Source organism: Ascidiella aspersa, chromosome 9 (assembly GCF_963924565.1).
Source record: "Ascidiella aspersa chromosome 9, kaAscAspe10.2, whole genome shotgun sequence".
Taxonomy (NCBI): Eukaryota; Metazoa; Chordata; class Ascidiacea; order Phlebobranchia; family Ascidiidae; genus Ascidiella; species Ascidiella aspersa.
Genome location: NC_139455.1, coordinates 15,195,234 through 15,212,070, shown reverse-complemented (window position 1 = coordinate 15,212,070; position 16,837 = coordinate 15,195,234). Strand labels below are relative to the sequence as shown.

Sequence of the window (16,837 nt, the reverse complement as noted above, 5' to 3'; positions counted from 1 at the left end):
GCTTTGTTTAAATAAACATTTATTATACAAGAAAAGAAAGAACACACGAAACAGAAGAACATAGAACACAGAAAAACATGATTGATATTTCTAATGAATATCTGTAAAATTGAATGAATCTTCAAATATAAAAAAAATTATAGTAAATTATAATAGGACCAAAATTGACTGTACTTAGGTAATGGTAAAAATGATGGTTGTTAGTAGATTTAAATTGTATTGCACAACAAGATTAGTAACAAAAATCTAATCAAATTTACAACCAAGCAAAAATAAATGAAAATTGCTGTTAAAATTTAAACTTTCGCCACATTTTTTGGTAAAAATGAAGAGGTAGGACATAGAGCACTTTGAAATAAAGTTTGAATGTACCATTGTTATTCGACAGTTGCCCATCTTAAATAACACAATTGTTAACAATGTAATTGTGTAACCACAAAAACAATCAAGCTTCTAAAAATGTTTAAATCAATGTTTGTTTATAAAAAATCTGGCAGTAATTTTTAAATCAAGAAGGCAAAAAAAAACATTAAAATCAGAAGCAAAATAAATGTTCTAATACCAAAATTCTTTATAGTATAAAAAAAACAATGACAATGGTACCACAAAGCTTTTCAAAATAACCACTTCTTGGTTTTGGTAACACAGAAATTAAGTGTACTAGAAAATTATCAGGACTTATTTAAAAAATAATTAAGTAAAATATTCAATCTTAGTCTGAAGCCATACAAGTCATAACAATCAGTTTTCAAAACAAGTGTCTATTCACAATACTGTAAGCTATGGGCAAAACATATCCAATAGTTTTGTCTTAAGCATTCTGTTTATCGTGCAACTTGTGAAGCACAATTAAGCATGGCGTTTAACTAGCAGTAAGAAATTTACTACTTTATTTGACTGACAGTGTAACAAAATCTTGCTCATTTGACGAACTAGTAGCTAATACTTCAACAATGCTTGCTGTTGTACTTCTCTCTCATACCTTGTTGCGTCTTCACAACAGCACATTGTCATGTTAAGTTATTTCACACTACACTATCAACCATGAATTTCATTCTTCATCATCAATGTCATCTAGATTAATGATTTCCTCTTCTTCTTCTACTTCCTGCACATCACTGCTGCTTTCAACGTCCTATTTAAACAAAAAAATAGAATGTGACTTTAGTGTCATATGGTCAAATGTAAAACCAATTTGCCTAAGAATTTATATTTTTAGGCGAACTTATATTTGGGGAAACAACAATTCCAAATTAAATGCACGTTTTCATTGATGATCTTACAAAATAAAAAATATCTTGATTTGAATAATTTTTCAAGCTGAGTTAAAACAAAATTCAATGTTAAGGTGTACTTGTTTGAGAAACAACAATTCCAAATTATATGCATGTTTTTATTAATGGAACTCATTGATCTTACAATATAAAAAATATCCTGATTTGAATAATTTTTCAAGCAAAGCTAAAACAAAATTTAATTTTAAGTTGTACTTTGGTTCATGTTCAAAGATCTATAAAACAATCTTTAGTAAGATTTTATCATTCAAGCCTGATTGTATTAAAAATGTATAACTTATTTACACTTGGTGGTTCACTTTCTGAACCAGGTTTTGGCAAATCTTCATTTGATGACCTTTGACTTGAAGAATGACCAGCAGTTTCAGACTCTCGCTGCTTGTTAACAAACTTTTCAATGACATCATTTAGGGCAGATTTAGCAACATTTCTGTTAATAACAATTATAAAGTTATCACTAAAAAAGCAAGTACATAAAGCAAATACATCTGCATTATTTTTTGCATCTTTAGATAAATAAACACTGAATTCTGAAAAATAATTAGGCATGTTATACTGACATTTTGGCTATGGATTTTAAGTAATATTGTAATATAATTTAAAGAGCAAATAAAACAGTTTAAAACTAATCATATTATAAGTGACAATCCCCAAGCATTAATGACTATTAGATGTATGACACCTAATATACTTAATAGTTGTTTACCTGTTTTCTTTTAACTTTGAACTCAGTTCATCGTCATTTTCTGCTGGATCTTCTGTCTCATTGTCGGTAAGGTAGCATCCAAAGTTATACACAAAGTCATAATGCCTTCGTTGCTAAACGAAAAGTCAATTATAAATTAAATAACTTGAATCAGAAAGTTTTAATAAAAGAAATTCAATGGACATGACAACCTAGCACATGGTCCGGTGCAAAGTTAAACATTTGATGAGTTAAATGTTATGCCCAAACAATAACAAAACAGTCCTATGCATAATTGTTTCGGGGTTGTCAAGAGCACATAGACTTGAATGGAAAGGCTTATCGCATTAAAATAGGATCATTATGTATATTATCATTACGCAGAACTTGAATTCAGATATATTAAATAGCATACATTTAAATTTAATATAGTCTTTCTTAAACTATATCTAGAAACACTGGTATTTTTTAATAATACCTGAAGTTTTTCCCCCACATCTTTAAACAGGTCTCTTGAGACTTCTTTGATTTGTGCTGGAGAGAGATTGAGGGAATGCTTAGCATTTGCTTGTACAACGAGGTAATTCACAGCATACAGATCGGGAAATTTTGCCCTTTATGAAGTACAAATACTTAATATTGTAATTTATAACATTTCTTTATCCATTTGGATATGATAAAGCTGATATTTTAACAACTAAATAAGCAGAACAAATATTTTAGTAAGACTGTTTCAATTTCAGACTGACAACCACATACAAAGATAGATCTATATTTATGACTTTATAATAAAAATATATACCGCATTTTCATGTTTTAGTGTTGCCACCCTTTGGGAAACCAAGCTTATCATTTTGAAAATAAAAAAATGTGAATACAAGGTAGAATGCAATACTCAAGTATTTTTTAGTGGCTCCAACAAGGATTTAAAAATACATCATTGCATTTGGTAAAAGACTTTGTATTCCATTATACTAAAATCATTTCACGGTTAATCTCAAGAAAATTCACCTTACATGTTCAACTGTTAATCAGCTAACAAGACTGTCTGTTAAAACAGCTTTGAAACACTTTCAAATTTTAATATACCAGTGGTTCTTAACTGGGGGACATTAAACAATTTTGAACGGGCAAGCTCTACCATAATACTAATTTTTTTATAAAGCGATATTATTGGCTCCACATGTTACCTCCATATTACAAATATGTAGTTAAACAACAGAAACCCAATTTCAAAATTATGCAATTTGCATTTTTAAACTTCTAATTTTTAATAGTTTTGCAGTGTTCTGGCACCTTTCGTTTATATCTGCTACTTTTTACTAGCGATTTAGACCATTTTTAGTTAGAAGAATCTAGTACAGTTGTACACAGGGGTTGGGAACCAGGTATTGGTAAGTACCCAACAAGAAAAACAAAATAATATGGTAATTTATATACAAAATATAGGCTGAACTTTTATATGTACACGCAATGACAAAATGTTGGCACCACTAACAATGTGTGTATTTTAAACTTATTTGTCAAGAATTAGACTAGACTTAACACTTTTTAGAAAGTATCTGTGCGGTTCTAATTGTTCTTTCCACTGTAAAGCCAACACTACAAAGTGGCAACTAAACTATATGAGAGTGTTTTTTCCGACCTTTTATGCATTATGACACCAACAGGAAAATAAATAAAGTGACACCCCTGCAAGAATTTTATAGTGACACTCCTGTTAGGTTTGTTTTGAGTGTTTACTGTAATTTCTCAATACTAGAACATTGCAAATCAGGAAATATCAAGTGGAATGTCAGAGCACACCAGTTGAAAACCACTGCTAGAGGATTTAACCGAAAAATTTGCTTTCCTACTTGTTGACGTATGTCTCAATCTTGGCATTAATTTCAGGAAAGCGTGATGACTGGATCTGGATTTTCTTTTCCACTATTCTTCCAGTTTTGGGCTTTACATTTTTCAATTCACATATACGATTGAAAACCTAAATTAAACCAAACTGTTTAATCATACGGTGTAAGGAGTACAAAGAACATAAAAAAATCAACACATAATTTACTTTAACAAATTTTTTCCTGAGTAGATCTTCTTGAATGTAAGTTGAATCTTCTTCATCCATTTCATCAAAACTTAACTCATGAGCCTGAAGCCTCTTTATTTCATCTGAAAGCTGCAAAATTTCAAGTTTATGGCCTGTAAGGTATATGTATTTTTTAACAGTTTTCAGGAGCAGAAATTCATTTAATGGTGTTTTCAAAAATAGTGTGGAAACATGGGATAAGCCAACAAGGTTTGCTCTGTAATAACAAAAAAAAACGTTTTTTTAAATAACAGGCCCAAATTTAGAATCTCTAAAATACACAAACGTTACCAAGAATTGTTACCTACCCTTTCCAAATATTTTTCCAGTCTTAATATGTTCTTTTCTTGCTTAGTTGTGGAGGAATCTTTGTAAACAAATTAAAAAACTGCATTCATTAACAATCATAAAACATGCTCTTAACATTATATAATATGGTTACCATTAAATTTAGTCCATTTAAAATTTATAAACAATCTTGCAGAAAATTAAGTGCTTAACAAATATCTAATACAAAATACCCTGTAATTCCCAGGTTAAGTATTTGCCAGTTTATAAGTATGTCACCCTAAACTTGGATAGTGTTGCAAATTGCAATGAACCTGATATTTTGGGGGTTTATACAGGAAATCATTATTGCATACCATATTTTGCCATCCCATATAATTAGTTTGCTTGTTTTATAACCAGTGGATGATTTAAAAAATGATTTAACATTATTTAGAAAGAGCCCGACTAGATCCAGACTGGCGGTACTTCAAAGCGAAAATGAGTTGTTGTTTGAAGATCAAATGGTCTAAAGTTGCAGTAAATTATGGTAGATGCTACAGATCCATTATAGTGCAACTACAGAATTAAACAACAGTGTCACACATGGTTAAAAGTCATACATTTTCAATAGTCCCGTATACAATCAAGACTATCATATGAGAAATATGTAAACACACAAAGGTAGAAAGACAGGTGAAATTGTTGGAAAAACAATTTAGGAGGACAAAACTTTGCTGATATATGCCAACATTTTGGCCAGTGCAAATCGGTACAGCAACAAACTATAAAATGCATAAAACACCTTCACACTTATAATTACCTTTTGTGTCCTGCATTTAGCATATTTTGCAATCTAACAACGGCAAATACAGCATCATCTAGGGCAGGGTTATTAAACTTTACACATTCAATACCACAAAGTTATGTCATAAAACAAATATTCCTAAAAACATGTGTTGTTCTTGAGCAAACTCTTGGCAAAATGTAGATAAACCAGTTGGCAAAACTTTCAATGTAAAAGAATACATGACAGTTGTTCCTGAGCAAAAATTTAAACTCGCCAATTGGGAATTAGCTATCAATCAGCACTCGACAGGACAAAATAACACTCGCCAAAAATGTGGGCATGTCGTCTGCAAATTTTAAGTTGTCCTATACCAACTAATTAAATTTCTCGCCGAAGCTACTTGCCAGTTGGGCGAGTAAACTTTAGCAGTGACGTATCCAAGGGGGAGGGGGGCTTTTGGGTGTCCGGATTAACCCTTTTTGTAGGTGAGAATATGCTGTTTTGCTCGTTTTGTCAGGCTTTACCTCACTGTGCGAAGCGGCAAGTTTTTAATGTAATTAGGTCACGTTTATTGAGGTAATACAAAACCCAAATCAAACGCAAAATGACGTTTTCGTTTTTTGTTTAGGTTGGTTGAATAACAAGTATGTATTCAATAATTGACAACGCTAGTCAAGCCTTCTTCCTTTTTTGTTTGATAATAAGAGCTATTAGGCGCATTTTATGCTCCTTGCTGTTTGCTGTCTACGCTAATATCTGATGTTCGTTTAACAACGGCACTGTTTCACTGAAGCAGATTCCCTTAAAAGGTGGTTGAAATGTGACTGTCGTATGCGTTATAAAGTCGTCATTTTTATGTAATGATAGTTACCACAAAGTTATTCCCAATAAGCATATTCTAAGACGGTCATGTTCAAATGGCGGATCGCGATCCGGTTCCGGATCTTTTAAACGTTTTGTGGGGATCTTCTAATGCAGTCTTGAAAAAATAAACTCTCTACAGTGTCTTATGTGAACCAATTGTCAATTTTGTAAAAAATCAAGCATAGAACGAGACTCCTAAATGCTAATCTTTGTGAGCGTTTGAGGATATCAGTAAGTGACAGAAAGTCTTAATTCGATGCTATTGAAAATCCTGAAGTCTAAAACAGGGGTCGGCAACCTACGGTCTCCGGGCCGTATGCGCCCAGCCAGTAATTCATTCGGTCCACCGCCTTTTGACAAACTGGATACGAGTCCATTTCAAATACTTTTTGACTATTTCAACTATACATAAGTGCGAACAATTTTCGCGTTTCGCGCGAATGATCTTTTTACGTCCAACTTGTTTACGTTTTGATGCTGTCTTTTGAACTAGATCAGCGCTTCGATGCCCTTAACGGAAAACGTATTAAAAAATATTTGACCTATATTTTTTAACATTTTTTTATTTTCGGCAATGTAATGAAAACGAAATTTAAAAGAAATGCCAGTATACCTAAAAAAAATCGCCCTCCCTTCGCTCGCCACGTGCGCCCCCTACTTACAAAGGTTAACAAAAACTAAACAAGATTAACTATCAAAGCTATCACGTTTCTTCAAAGAAGTTTTATCACACTTTTCATTAGTAGTATGGATGACGACGTTTGGGCTGAGTTTTAAACCAAACAAACGCCTTTTTTGCGCTTGGCGCCAACATTTTACTGCCTCCTTAAATGTAATTAAACACACTTTTAAGTGAAAAAAAGATCCGAGGTCCGCCTAATTAAAAGTTGTTAACATTTCAATAACACAATTCTCAGTTAACATTTTGAGCGGCCCACAAAGATCTTTCTGAGTTTGGTGTTGGCCTGCGACTAGAAAAAGGTTTCCGACCCCTGGTCTACACCAGCTCATCATTTTTCTCACTGAAACAATCTTGGTGCTGTAGCACATTTCACTTTTGACTTGTACAAAGGTATCAATATTTTGTAGGGTACATTTACATAAATAAAGCACCATAAAAATTAAAGCGTATTTAATATGTTTACTATTCGCATTTGGTGGATCATTATGTTGTAAGGTTTGACTGTGGTGGATCATGGCAGAAATCATTTGAACACCCCTGTTCTAAAGACCACGTGTTTAAGTGTACAATTGACACAACTTATTTTCTCTAAACCGGACTTGTATTGTAGCTGACTTGGCACACAGTTCGTGCAGATGTTCGCTAATCATGGCATAATAACACCAGAGAATAACGATATACCTTAGACTTTCTTGTCTCAGTCAAAATCCGTCACTATAGGTTCTAGTTTATAAAAGAGAAATATATTTCGCCAATCACGGCATCGTCAGTCTCTAAAAACCGAATACAAAATAATGTAAACACGTAAACTAGGTGGTAGAAATTAAAAGTCATACGAAAATAATAATAGAACCAAGAGCAACAAACTTCGCGACCAGGTTAAAAATATTTAAGATAAAAGTTATAGGTATAGGGCTATAGAAAACCTGACCATCCTGCTACCCAAGTCTTGGGAAAAACAACAACCAGCTGTGTTGGTAAAGCGAAAAGAAAAAAGAAAAAAAGAGTGGCAAGAGGTGACAACAGAGAAGATAAGGCAAACGGTGGTAGAGGCCCATTGCAACTAAAATAAAATATAGAAGATATAGTAAAACTTTTTCTTGCATAACAAAAGCCAGGTTTATTCGAAAATTTAACCTTCTTCGAAATCAACAGAAGAATGTTTTGCTACCATTGTGCTTACCGACAACAACCAGCAATATTTTAAAGCAAAGGGAAAATAACAAGAAAGATAGATCAAGATACAAACGCAAAAAGGCTATCAGATCTGCCACTATTACACTGCAGCAAGCAGAAAAGCTCATTTTGAACAAATCTAGGTCAGGGAAGATTGAAGACCAGGAATGGATAAACGCAATCCAACATGTTCGTCGGGTTGAATTGAAGTTTGTCTTCGGTGACGATCCAAATGACAACGTTGTAAACATACCGGATAAGTTCAAAATTCCGAAGTATTCAAGGCCATCCAATGAACTCCTTGACGAAGAAACAATGGCGTACGGACAACTGGTTTAAGCTAAACTTCGGAATGTTGGATCTACAGTAAATGTCATGTACCGCACACGCAACAACCTTGGGCGCGATTTGAGACGTAGCTTAGTAAAACTTCGACATCTAACGTTCACACGCAAAATAGTTATTTGCAAAGCAGATAAGGACGGGAAAATCATCATCTTGGATTACTGTGATTATCAACAAATAATGGAAAAAGAACTTTCCCCATTTGAAAAACTGCCGTTAACATCGACATGTATTCTAAACACATCGCACAAGTGCGACAAAGGTATGAAGAGCTTTCTACTTTGTTGCATAAAAAGGGTTTAATTGACAATACGTATCTTATGCATACCGTTGGTATCAAGCATAGCGATAAGGCTTACCACCATGTTACAGGGGCTAAAGCAGGGGCGGGCAACATACGGCCCGCGGGCCGGACGACGGGGTTTTGAGCGGCCCGCAGACAGTTTCCGATCTTACATGACAATGTGGGCCGCGGCCACATTTTGCCACAATCCCCCACTATTTGCTTACTACGTCAACTTATAGTGATTGTTAGGTATTCTTTGGTTCTTTGTTTTGGGTTAAAAATGTTATCAGTTTACAATAAGAATTTTGCTATGAAACGTAAAGCTGACAAGGAGTGTCGCAAACTCGAAGGATTCTGAATGCAGGGGCGTAGCATGGGGGCGAAGTCTAGGTGTCTTGACACTCCCTTATATATCAGTAAACTATGTTATATAGGAAACATTGCACCTGGCATACGAAACACGTCGGACGTCGGTGCTTATCGCCCCCTAATCACCACTCGTTATTGTTGTTTCAATTAACAGTTCGCCTGTCACCGACTCCAGTAATCTCAAACAGGTCTGATAACAAAAATATATTTTTTGGTGAAACGAAAAGACTTCTTAACGACGTAAAAAAAACAGGCGTGTAAGCTACAGCAATGCGCATTTAAACTAAATTAATTTTACTCCAAATTTTTTTGATATGAAATCCTGATCATCAACGCAGTATTTAATTTCCCTTGTTCGTATATTAGTGTTAAGCCGGTCAAGCGTTCTTCGCCGCATGTCGCTCTATTGAACGTTTTTATTAGCCACGTGTAAAAAAGGTTTCAAAAAAAGGAGCGCTTCGCCGTCGTAGTTGTAACAGGCAGAGTCATTGCACGCTTCATTCAACTGGCGAAATCTAACTACAAATCTCACCAAAAAAATTTTAATCCTTGGATTCCAATCCAAAGGGAATTCGTATCCAATTCTGCAGTTTATTTCTAGTAACTAGAACCAATATAATTTGAAGTTTTACCGCCATGGTTACGCCTAATTGTACATACGCGAGTGGCAAGTTTAGATAAGGCCTGTCGCTGTGGCGGCACATTGAAAGGGCTTGCTTTCAATGTATACGGGTAGCGCAGTGTCTGCAGTTTTTCGGGCGACCAATTACTTCGTCTCGCGATAACATTCACCTAATAATTAGGTGTCAATCAAGCGGCATTGGGCGAGCCACTAATTTCCTTAACTGTGTTAAGTTGCAAAAGTAACATTCCCTCGTAAAACGTGCGGGCCTTGGTCAAAATGCGCTACAGGGTTATTTAAGGCCACCTTTAGGCCAATATTCAGTGAGGTTACGCGCAGCGTAATCGTTACTGTGGGTCCTGTAGTGTAGGATATATTTTAAAATTAATCCCTCCCTCAAACAAAATCAAGGTTAAATAATTCGAAAATAGATTTTCGTAAACTAAAGTTTTTTGAACATCCAACAAAGTGCAACAGTTTGTGTTTGATACATCACATTCGCGCGCAATTGAAATCATGTGACTTGAATGCCTCAACGATGTGTTGCGTTTTTTACAGTCGAACAGATAATTTTAAACAGCCGTAAGCTCCTAATAATCGCCGTCTAGACTCTAGAATACACGAAATGTAATTTGTTTTTAATACAGCCCGCCAAGTACTTCATTTTACCATATCAGGCCCGCCGACTGGAGAAGTTGCCCGCCCCTGGGCTAAAGCAAAAATCTTTGTTTGCAACTCCCCTGCATATGCCTACCCTCTTTTTAAGACACATAAAATGACGGCCGAACAATTGCCCAAGACTAGTGTTCATGACCTTCCTGTTAGGTTATTACAATCCTCTGGTAGAACCCCTCTGTCGCGTATAACTGCATTTTTGGAGTATGTCCTTAAACCAGTGAGTGTTGCCTACTGCTCAAAAGGAGTTGCAGAATATTGCAGGGACAACTCTGACTATATTTTGACACTTATCACTTGAAAAAACGAACAATGCTGCTACAATCGGTTCTCAACTATGCAAGTCCGATTTATATATTGTAACGGCAGATGTTATATCGCTTTATCCTAATCTTAAAAGGTCACTCGTCACGAGTGTGTTGCAGGATGCGCTTAAGTCGGAGGGCAAATTCCGTCTAACAACCATTCGCACCTTAATTGAGCTTGTCAATATTACGCTGGAAAATAACATCTTATAATATGGTGATATGTTTTTCACACAAAAACAAGGTATATCCACAGGTGATAACCATTCTGTTTCACTTGCCAATATTGCCATGCACCATGTTACTATCCAGGCTGCCGCGCCATTAGGGGAACGGAAGTTTTTAAACGGTTTATTGATCACATGATTTTTCTGAGTTTTGGTGAAACCGTGACTGGAAATGTTATTCAAAAGCTCAACGCCACCTTCGGTCTCTATGGGCTTGAACTAACTTTTGCCCAAACCAATACCCAAATCGTTGACAGTAAAGTAGTATTTTTAGATGTGGAACATCAAATCACAGATTCCCTGTTCCGTTTCAAGAGTATCAACCATGTAAAGAAAACGGCGATTGGTCATTGTTTTCTGCATGGTTCGTCTCACCATCCACCTTCTGTGTTTAAGTCAATTGTTCATGGAGAAGCCGTCCGCATGAGACGACCAAACGAAGAGGAGGCCGACTTCAACAGGAGCCTGCTCGACTTGAAGAACAAAGCTTGCAGGTCAGGTTTTCCTAAACCGATGACGGAAGATATTATTAATATGGCCGCCAAATGTACCGAAAGATTCCCAGCCAAAATCCGACAGAACAACGCTGCGCAAAAGGTCGTCTGGGCTACGAGTTTTGTAGACCTACTCAAACCGTCGCAAAAGGAACGGTAGTTGAAACCCAATGTGACAGTGGCTTACAAAAGATCGACTGCGCTATCCAACATATTGTAACACTTTACAAACGGCTCGCCCACGGGCCGATTGATTATATTACACGCACGAAACCTGGGTCGTATCCGTGTGGGCATTGCGCACTTTGTGGTAATTTTGGTAAACATTGTAGTATGGTTGAATATACCTCTTTGATAAAGACTAAGTATGGTTCATTTAGACTTAACGAGTCTCTTTCTTGTCGAAACTATGGTATTTACATCGCCACATGAACAGTATGTTGGGCAAACGAAAAATAAGTTTTCTGCGCGTTGGACCGCCCATCGCTCGGTGTGGAACTCGTTTAAGTCCGACGACGCAAGTGTTTGATTTGCGTCTAAAGATCGCTTAATTGCTAGACTTAATTGGAGATTTCTATTTATTTTTTCCTATCGATTGAATACATGAATATAAATCACTGTTTGATGATGTCATAACCGTCGCTATTTTATGACGTCATTAGTAATTACCGTCAGAGAAAAATGGAGGTATTCCCTAAGTTGAAAATTTGAACATTTTTTTGTAGCTAATTACCTCCTAAAAGTCCAATTTTAATAAAAATCTTTGCAGTCGATAAACTGAAATTCAGTTATTGTAGTCATGGCCAGTAACATCACAAAGCAATGTAAAAGCTCATTTTTACGATCAAACCATAGTGACTTCCAAGGGTGGGAAAATATGGTCTAAACAAAATTGTTGGTTAGGGTGGAAAGCATAAATAGTTTACTACTTCATTCCAAAATCAGTGATTTGTTGGAGTCTAGCAGCAAACCAGGCATAAACTTGCTTGCGTACCTAAAAATTTTCTCTTGCATACTCGTTTGAGAAACCCTGATCTACGGACTTGAAAAAAATAAAACATGATAAAAGTCCTTTATACACCTGGTACGAACCATTTAGAAAAAAGGGCCTGGCGTAAAATATAAACATTTATACCTCCATTTTCAACGCTGTTATAGGGTAACTTGATTTTTTTACTTGGTCCTACATCATCTGTAGATACGGCTTGTAGTGCAACTCTTCTTCTATAAAAACAAAAGTATATTTTATACATACAGTATATTTAAATAAAAGAAAGGGTTTTACTAATTTTATGAGCTATAAATATACATGATATATATATTAAAAAAACCTTAATATAACAACTTTGGTAAACAACCTTCGGCTGTTTTTTAGCCCTTTTAAAACTATTCATGTTTGATCATTAAATGGTTTTATTGTAAAAGAAAAATACCAAATAGCTTTTAGAAAACACAAACATTGTACATAAACAAAGGCATCCAGGTAATTCAACTTCTAAATCAACAGCTTTGGGATTGTATGTAATAACAACCTGTTGTTGTAGACTTAAATTAAGCCACAACACGTGTATATTTTACAAAACTATATCTATCAAATGTGACACAGCTACAAGGCGCGTCTTATGTTACAAGGTGATGACAAAGGCAGCAAAGGCAGTGAACAGGTGATTGCAACAGTTGACGAGGAGGGGGGTGACTTGACAAGAACAAAGATTGCTTGGATAGTAATTTATATATCTAAAATGTAACTAGGTTCTCCGGTCTCTTTAGAAATACAAGTGGGAAGATTTCATAAACTAAGTTGCCTAACTATAAACTAGTGAAAGAGATAATAAACAAACTATACAAAGCTTGCTGCATGCTCTAAATCTGGGTAGTCAAAACCTAGGACTGACATTATATTTCGTGGTCCATGAAATGAAAAAATAATTAGACTAAACCTATTCTATTCGTGTACAATCAGAGGGATAAAAAAGAATTGGTGACTGATGAATAGCAGACAGGTTTAAATTTAATATTGATCTTAAATTGTTATTGTTTATGAAAAATGAATACCCTTTTTATGTTTTTGTAGCACTTAAATAGTCTGATGTATGTGGCCTGCAAAATAGTTTTGTATGCAAAATATGCAAATAGTTTTCTGTATCGCAATGTTCATAACATTTGACCACCCTGCTCAAAACAATGCTTTCAATAAATATTTAAAAAAATTAGAACTGTGAATAAATTCGCTTTATTTTTGTCACAAGCAAAAATATAATGGGGACAGAAGTACAGAGCCACACAGCACACAAATACACTTTAAATTGTATTAAATGCGTACATTGTTCATAGATAAAGGATTTTTGCCATTTTCCTGCATAAGTTAAAATGGCTTTTAATGTTATGAATATCACTTTTAAAACCAACCCTTCTCTTATGGACACCTCTTTACATAATGGTAAACCAAAAAAATGTTTTTATACTTGCCTGGACTTTTTGTGCTGTTTTAAAACAGTAAAAACATCATTCAAAAATACATATATGTTTCTGTTCCCTTCTTTCAATTTGCGAATATATCTAAAAAAAATTAACAATTGTCATAAACATTTTATATAATTAGTATATATTTAACCAAATCTATATATATACCAGGGTTGTTCCTAAACAAAAATCTTCACTCGCCAGGCGGGCAAGCGGCTATCAATCAACACACCACTCGCCAAATTTGTTGGCATGCCGTCTGCAAATTTTCGTCCTAACGCGGTCATTTCTTGGTTATCTCTAACCTGTCTTGTGGTTTCTATATGTAAACATTGGTTTTTATAAAAGTCTGGTCGTTTATTTCCATGCACGGATGAACAAATTAATCACCCATATAGCAGTTTTTTAGCGAAGTATTTTTCACAACCTTTAGTGAAAAAAATAACATTGACAAGTGATAATTTAGTAGCCACGCCTGCCTGTTTTGCGGTTTTTTTTTACGTATTATGTTTGTCTGTGCTTGATGGACGTTTCACCGCAGGTTGTTTCGCGCCAGAAACAAAAGCCAAAATTTCGCCTATAATGACCAAGTAATTGAACCATTCTCTTTCACAGTTTCAACTAAACCATTCTTTTTCACAGTTAACAACCATATGTACCAGAGGTTCTGTGATGCGTGACGCCCTATAGTGGGTCGTTTCAATTTTCCAAGGGCGTCCGTGCAATTCGCACCTTAACATAACTGCGATATAAAATATTCACAGACAGTTATTTTTTAAGCTTTGGCTTGATTGACCGCTATGATCTTTAAGAGATCGCAACAACACACTTACGTAGACCAATTGCTAATTCTCAGCTGTAGTTAAACAAGTGGGCGATATTTTTAAATATCGTAGTGTTCACTGGACCGTTTCGGTCTCTCAAAACATAAAAAAAACACTTCTTACAAATATTATTATAAGACATTTGCATTTAGACTTATTGTTACCAATAACTGCGGCAATTGCTCTTAATTCCGTAATACAAACAATTAAAAAGTAGAATTCTTATCCTGGGTGCATCGCAGGTCCAATAAACTTTTCCAAAGGCGTCAACGACTGGGTTAAAAATTAAAAAAATAACAATGTTGAAGTTAAACGATAAACCTTTTAACTATTTGCCACTGCAGCAAAGACGTCTTTGATTGTTTGCAGTTAAACGATTGTTTTTTTTAACGGGACAAAGAGTCTCTATTACGAGCTTCGAACGTGACTTCAATCAACCTTATTATTTGTGTAGTGTTGAATGTATTTGCGTCTTAGTGTTTAGGGAAATAACTGGCGCTAATTTATATTTCGCTTCGTAGTGGTGCTTAACACAAGTTGTCCTACAGGACCTACACCAACTAATTAAATTTCTCGCCAAAGCCACCCGCCAGTCCGGCATTACAATATTTCCGACTCATGATGAATTGTTAGCAACCATACATATACATGAAAATGACATATATACCTTGATAATCTATCGTTGAATTCAGTTGAGGTTAAAAATTCCTTATCAGCATTTTCATGTTGCTTCTTTATTGAAGTTAAGATAACTTCGGGACTTTTTTTGTCATCAAGTAATGGAGTACACATGTCAACAAACTAAGAATTTAATTAGTTGATTGAAACCAATCAGCAATCTACAAAATCAGCAATCTGTCTACCAATCAGCAATCAGCACTAAACTGGATTAATAATAAGCACCATAATGTCCGATTTTAACTGTATTTCTATTTTCAGTGTGTTTACAGTTTTTGACAGTTTAGTGGACTATCTACTGCAAGAACTTTTTTACCAAATGTTTTAGACAAACAAAAATGTAAAATCTCATACAAGTATAAATTCTCTTTCCATATATATTATACAAATAAAAAGCCTCTTCTAAAAAAGCATATTCATAGTATATAAACCTAATTATAATATTACATTTTAATAAGTTGGCGCGGTATGTTTTAATGTTTATAGATTTTACTAAATAAGCAAATAAGACTTTGTAAATAAAGTAATAATTAAATCATAAGGATTAATTAACCTAACTAGTCCCATATTGGCGACAAATTGATGAAATCTTAATGTTTATGAACCAAAAAAGTATTTTAAACAGCTTTCAAGCTTGATATTTATTTTAACAACATTAACATAAGATGTTCAATTTGAATAAAAAGAAACAGATGCTGTGGGTTTTGAACTTCACTATTTTAGGGCATGATAATAAAGATATTTATCATTTGACTACAGAAAAAAACAAGTTAGCATGTGAACAGATAATATATTTATCTTGTTCTTTCATAAGTTATTTTGGCGCTCTTTCACTATTGTACGTAAAAATTAATAAAAAATGTTTTTTCTTTAAATGCCGCTTACCACAACGCATAATGTTTGGGTTAGGGATAGCGTTTGTTTGAGGGTGGGTCAAGTTATTATTAATAATAAACATAATATTACTTGACCCACCCTCACCCAAACGCTAACCCGCACCCTAACCCAAACAATATGCGTTGTGGTAAGCGGTATTAATATTTATTTTTTTACATAACTTTTCACGTACAATAGTGAAAGAGCACCGTTATTTTTACACTTACTTTTTTAAACAAATCTATATTTGAAATTAGAACATCTTTTTGTGGGGAACTTCCGTTATTTTCCTCCTCTTTCAAACTTGTAGTAGATTGTGGATTTAATTTAAAACTTTTTTCAAGTAACGAATCCTTGTTAATAAGCTTCTTCTTGTTATTTTGTGGGTTAACATGGCAAACATTGTTTTTTGTTGGCATTACTTTAACCAATTTAGGAGGAGGCTTTATTTCATCTTCCTTTTCGCTATCGGAAGATATGGTGATAACTGCATCCATGAAGATTGCGCCCAATGCTTCCACAGAACAATCAGTGCATGTAGCAGCAACACATTTCAGCTTTCTTCCCGCGACTTACTAACATAAAAAACGTCAAAGACCCAATGAGGCGGAAACAAATCGCAATAAAACGGACTATTTTTTACGATATTCTGATGGAAACAAATGAACATGAAGTGTGAATTTTACTACTGAGCACAAAAGGCCATAGCAAAATATTATTACCACGAAACAGCAACACCTCGAAGAGTTGAGAACTTGCATTGCAATTAGGTGTTGAAGGGTCTGCAACCTTCTCCTGGTCACCAATCTGAGTAAAAATGGGTCTCGGTGGGCC

The 16,837-nt window shown here is 34.7% G+C and overlaps 1 protein-coding gene across 2 annotated transcripts; it reads right to left on the bottom strand.

Annotated features, from left to right (window-relative positions):
• Positions 1-25: 25 nt before the first annotated feature.
• Positions 26-16,547, bottom strand: LOC146133187 (death domain-associated protein 6-like). Of its 2 annotated transcripts, none has more exons than XM_083396948.1 (11): positions 16,231-16,547; positions 15,117-15,250; positions 13,632-13,721; positions 12,298-12,386; positions 4,369-4,427; positions 4,040-4,150; positions 3,837-3,964; positions 2,459-2,594; positions 2,002-2,114; positions 1,581-1,725; positions 26-1,135 (listed from the first exon to the last, which is right to left on the bottom strand). In XM_083396948.1, the coding sequence occupies exons 1-11, from the start codon at positions 16,498-16,500 to the stop codon at positions 1,052-1,054; spliced, it is 1,359 nt and encodes a 452-aa protein (XP_083253074.1). In that variant the 5' UTR covers positions 16,501-16,547; the 3' UTR covers positions 26-1,051. The 2 variants fall into 2 exon arrangements, with proteins under 2 accessions (XP_083253074.1, XP_083253075.1); XM_083396949.1 differs by having other exon boundaries at positions 15,117-15,288; positions 16,231-16,340.
• Between the last annotated feature and the right edge of the window lie 290 nt (positions 16,548-16,837).

Bases quoted from the DNA above. Each gene is read 5' to 3' on its own strand.
- LOC146133187 (XM_083396948.1), bottom strand. From the start codon at position 16,500: ATGGATGCAGTTATCACCATATCTTCCGATAGCGAAAAGGAAGATGAA. The intron at 2,115-2,458 runs GTATTATTAAAA...CTTTTCGTTTAG, and splicing joins ATGTGGGGGAAAAACTTCAG to CAACGAAGGCATTATGACTT. The intron at 1,136-1,580 runs GTAAATAAGTTA...TTGTTTAAATAG, and splicing joins CAGAAAGTGAACCACCAAGT to GACGTTGAAAGCAGCAGTGA.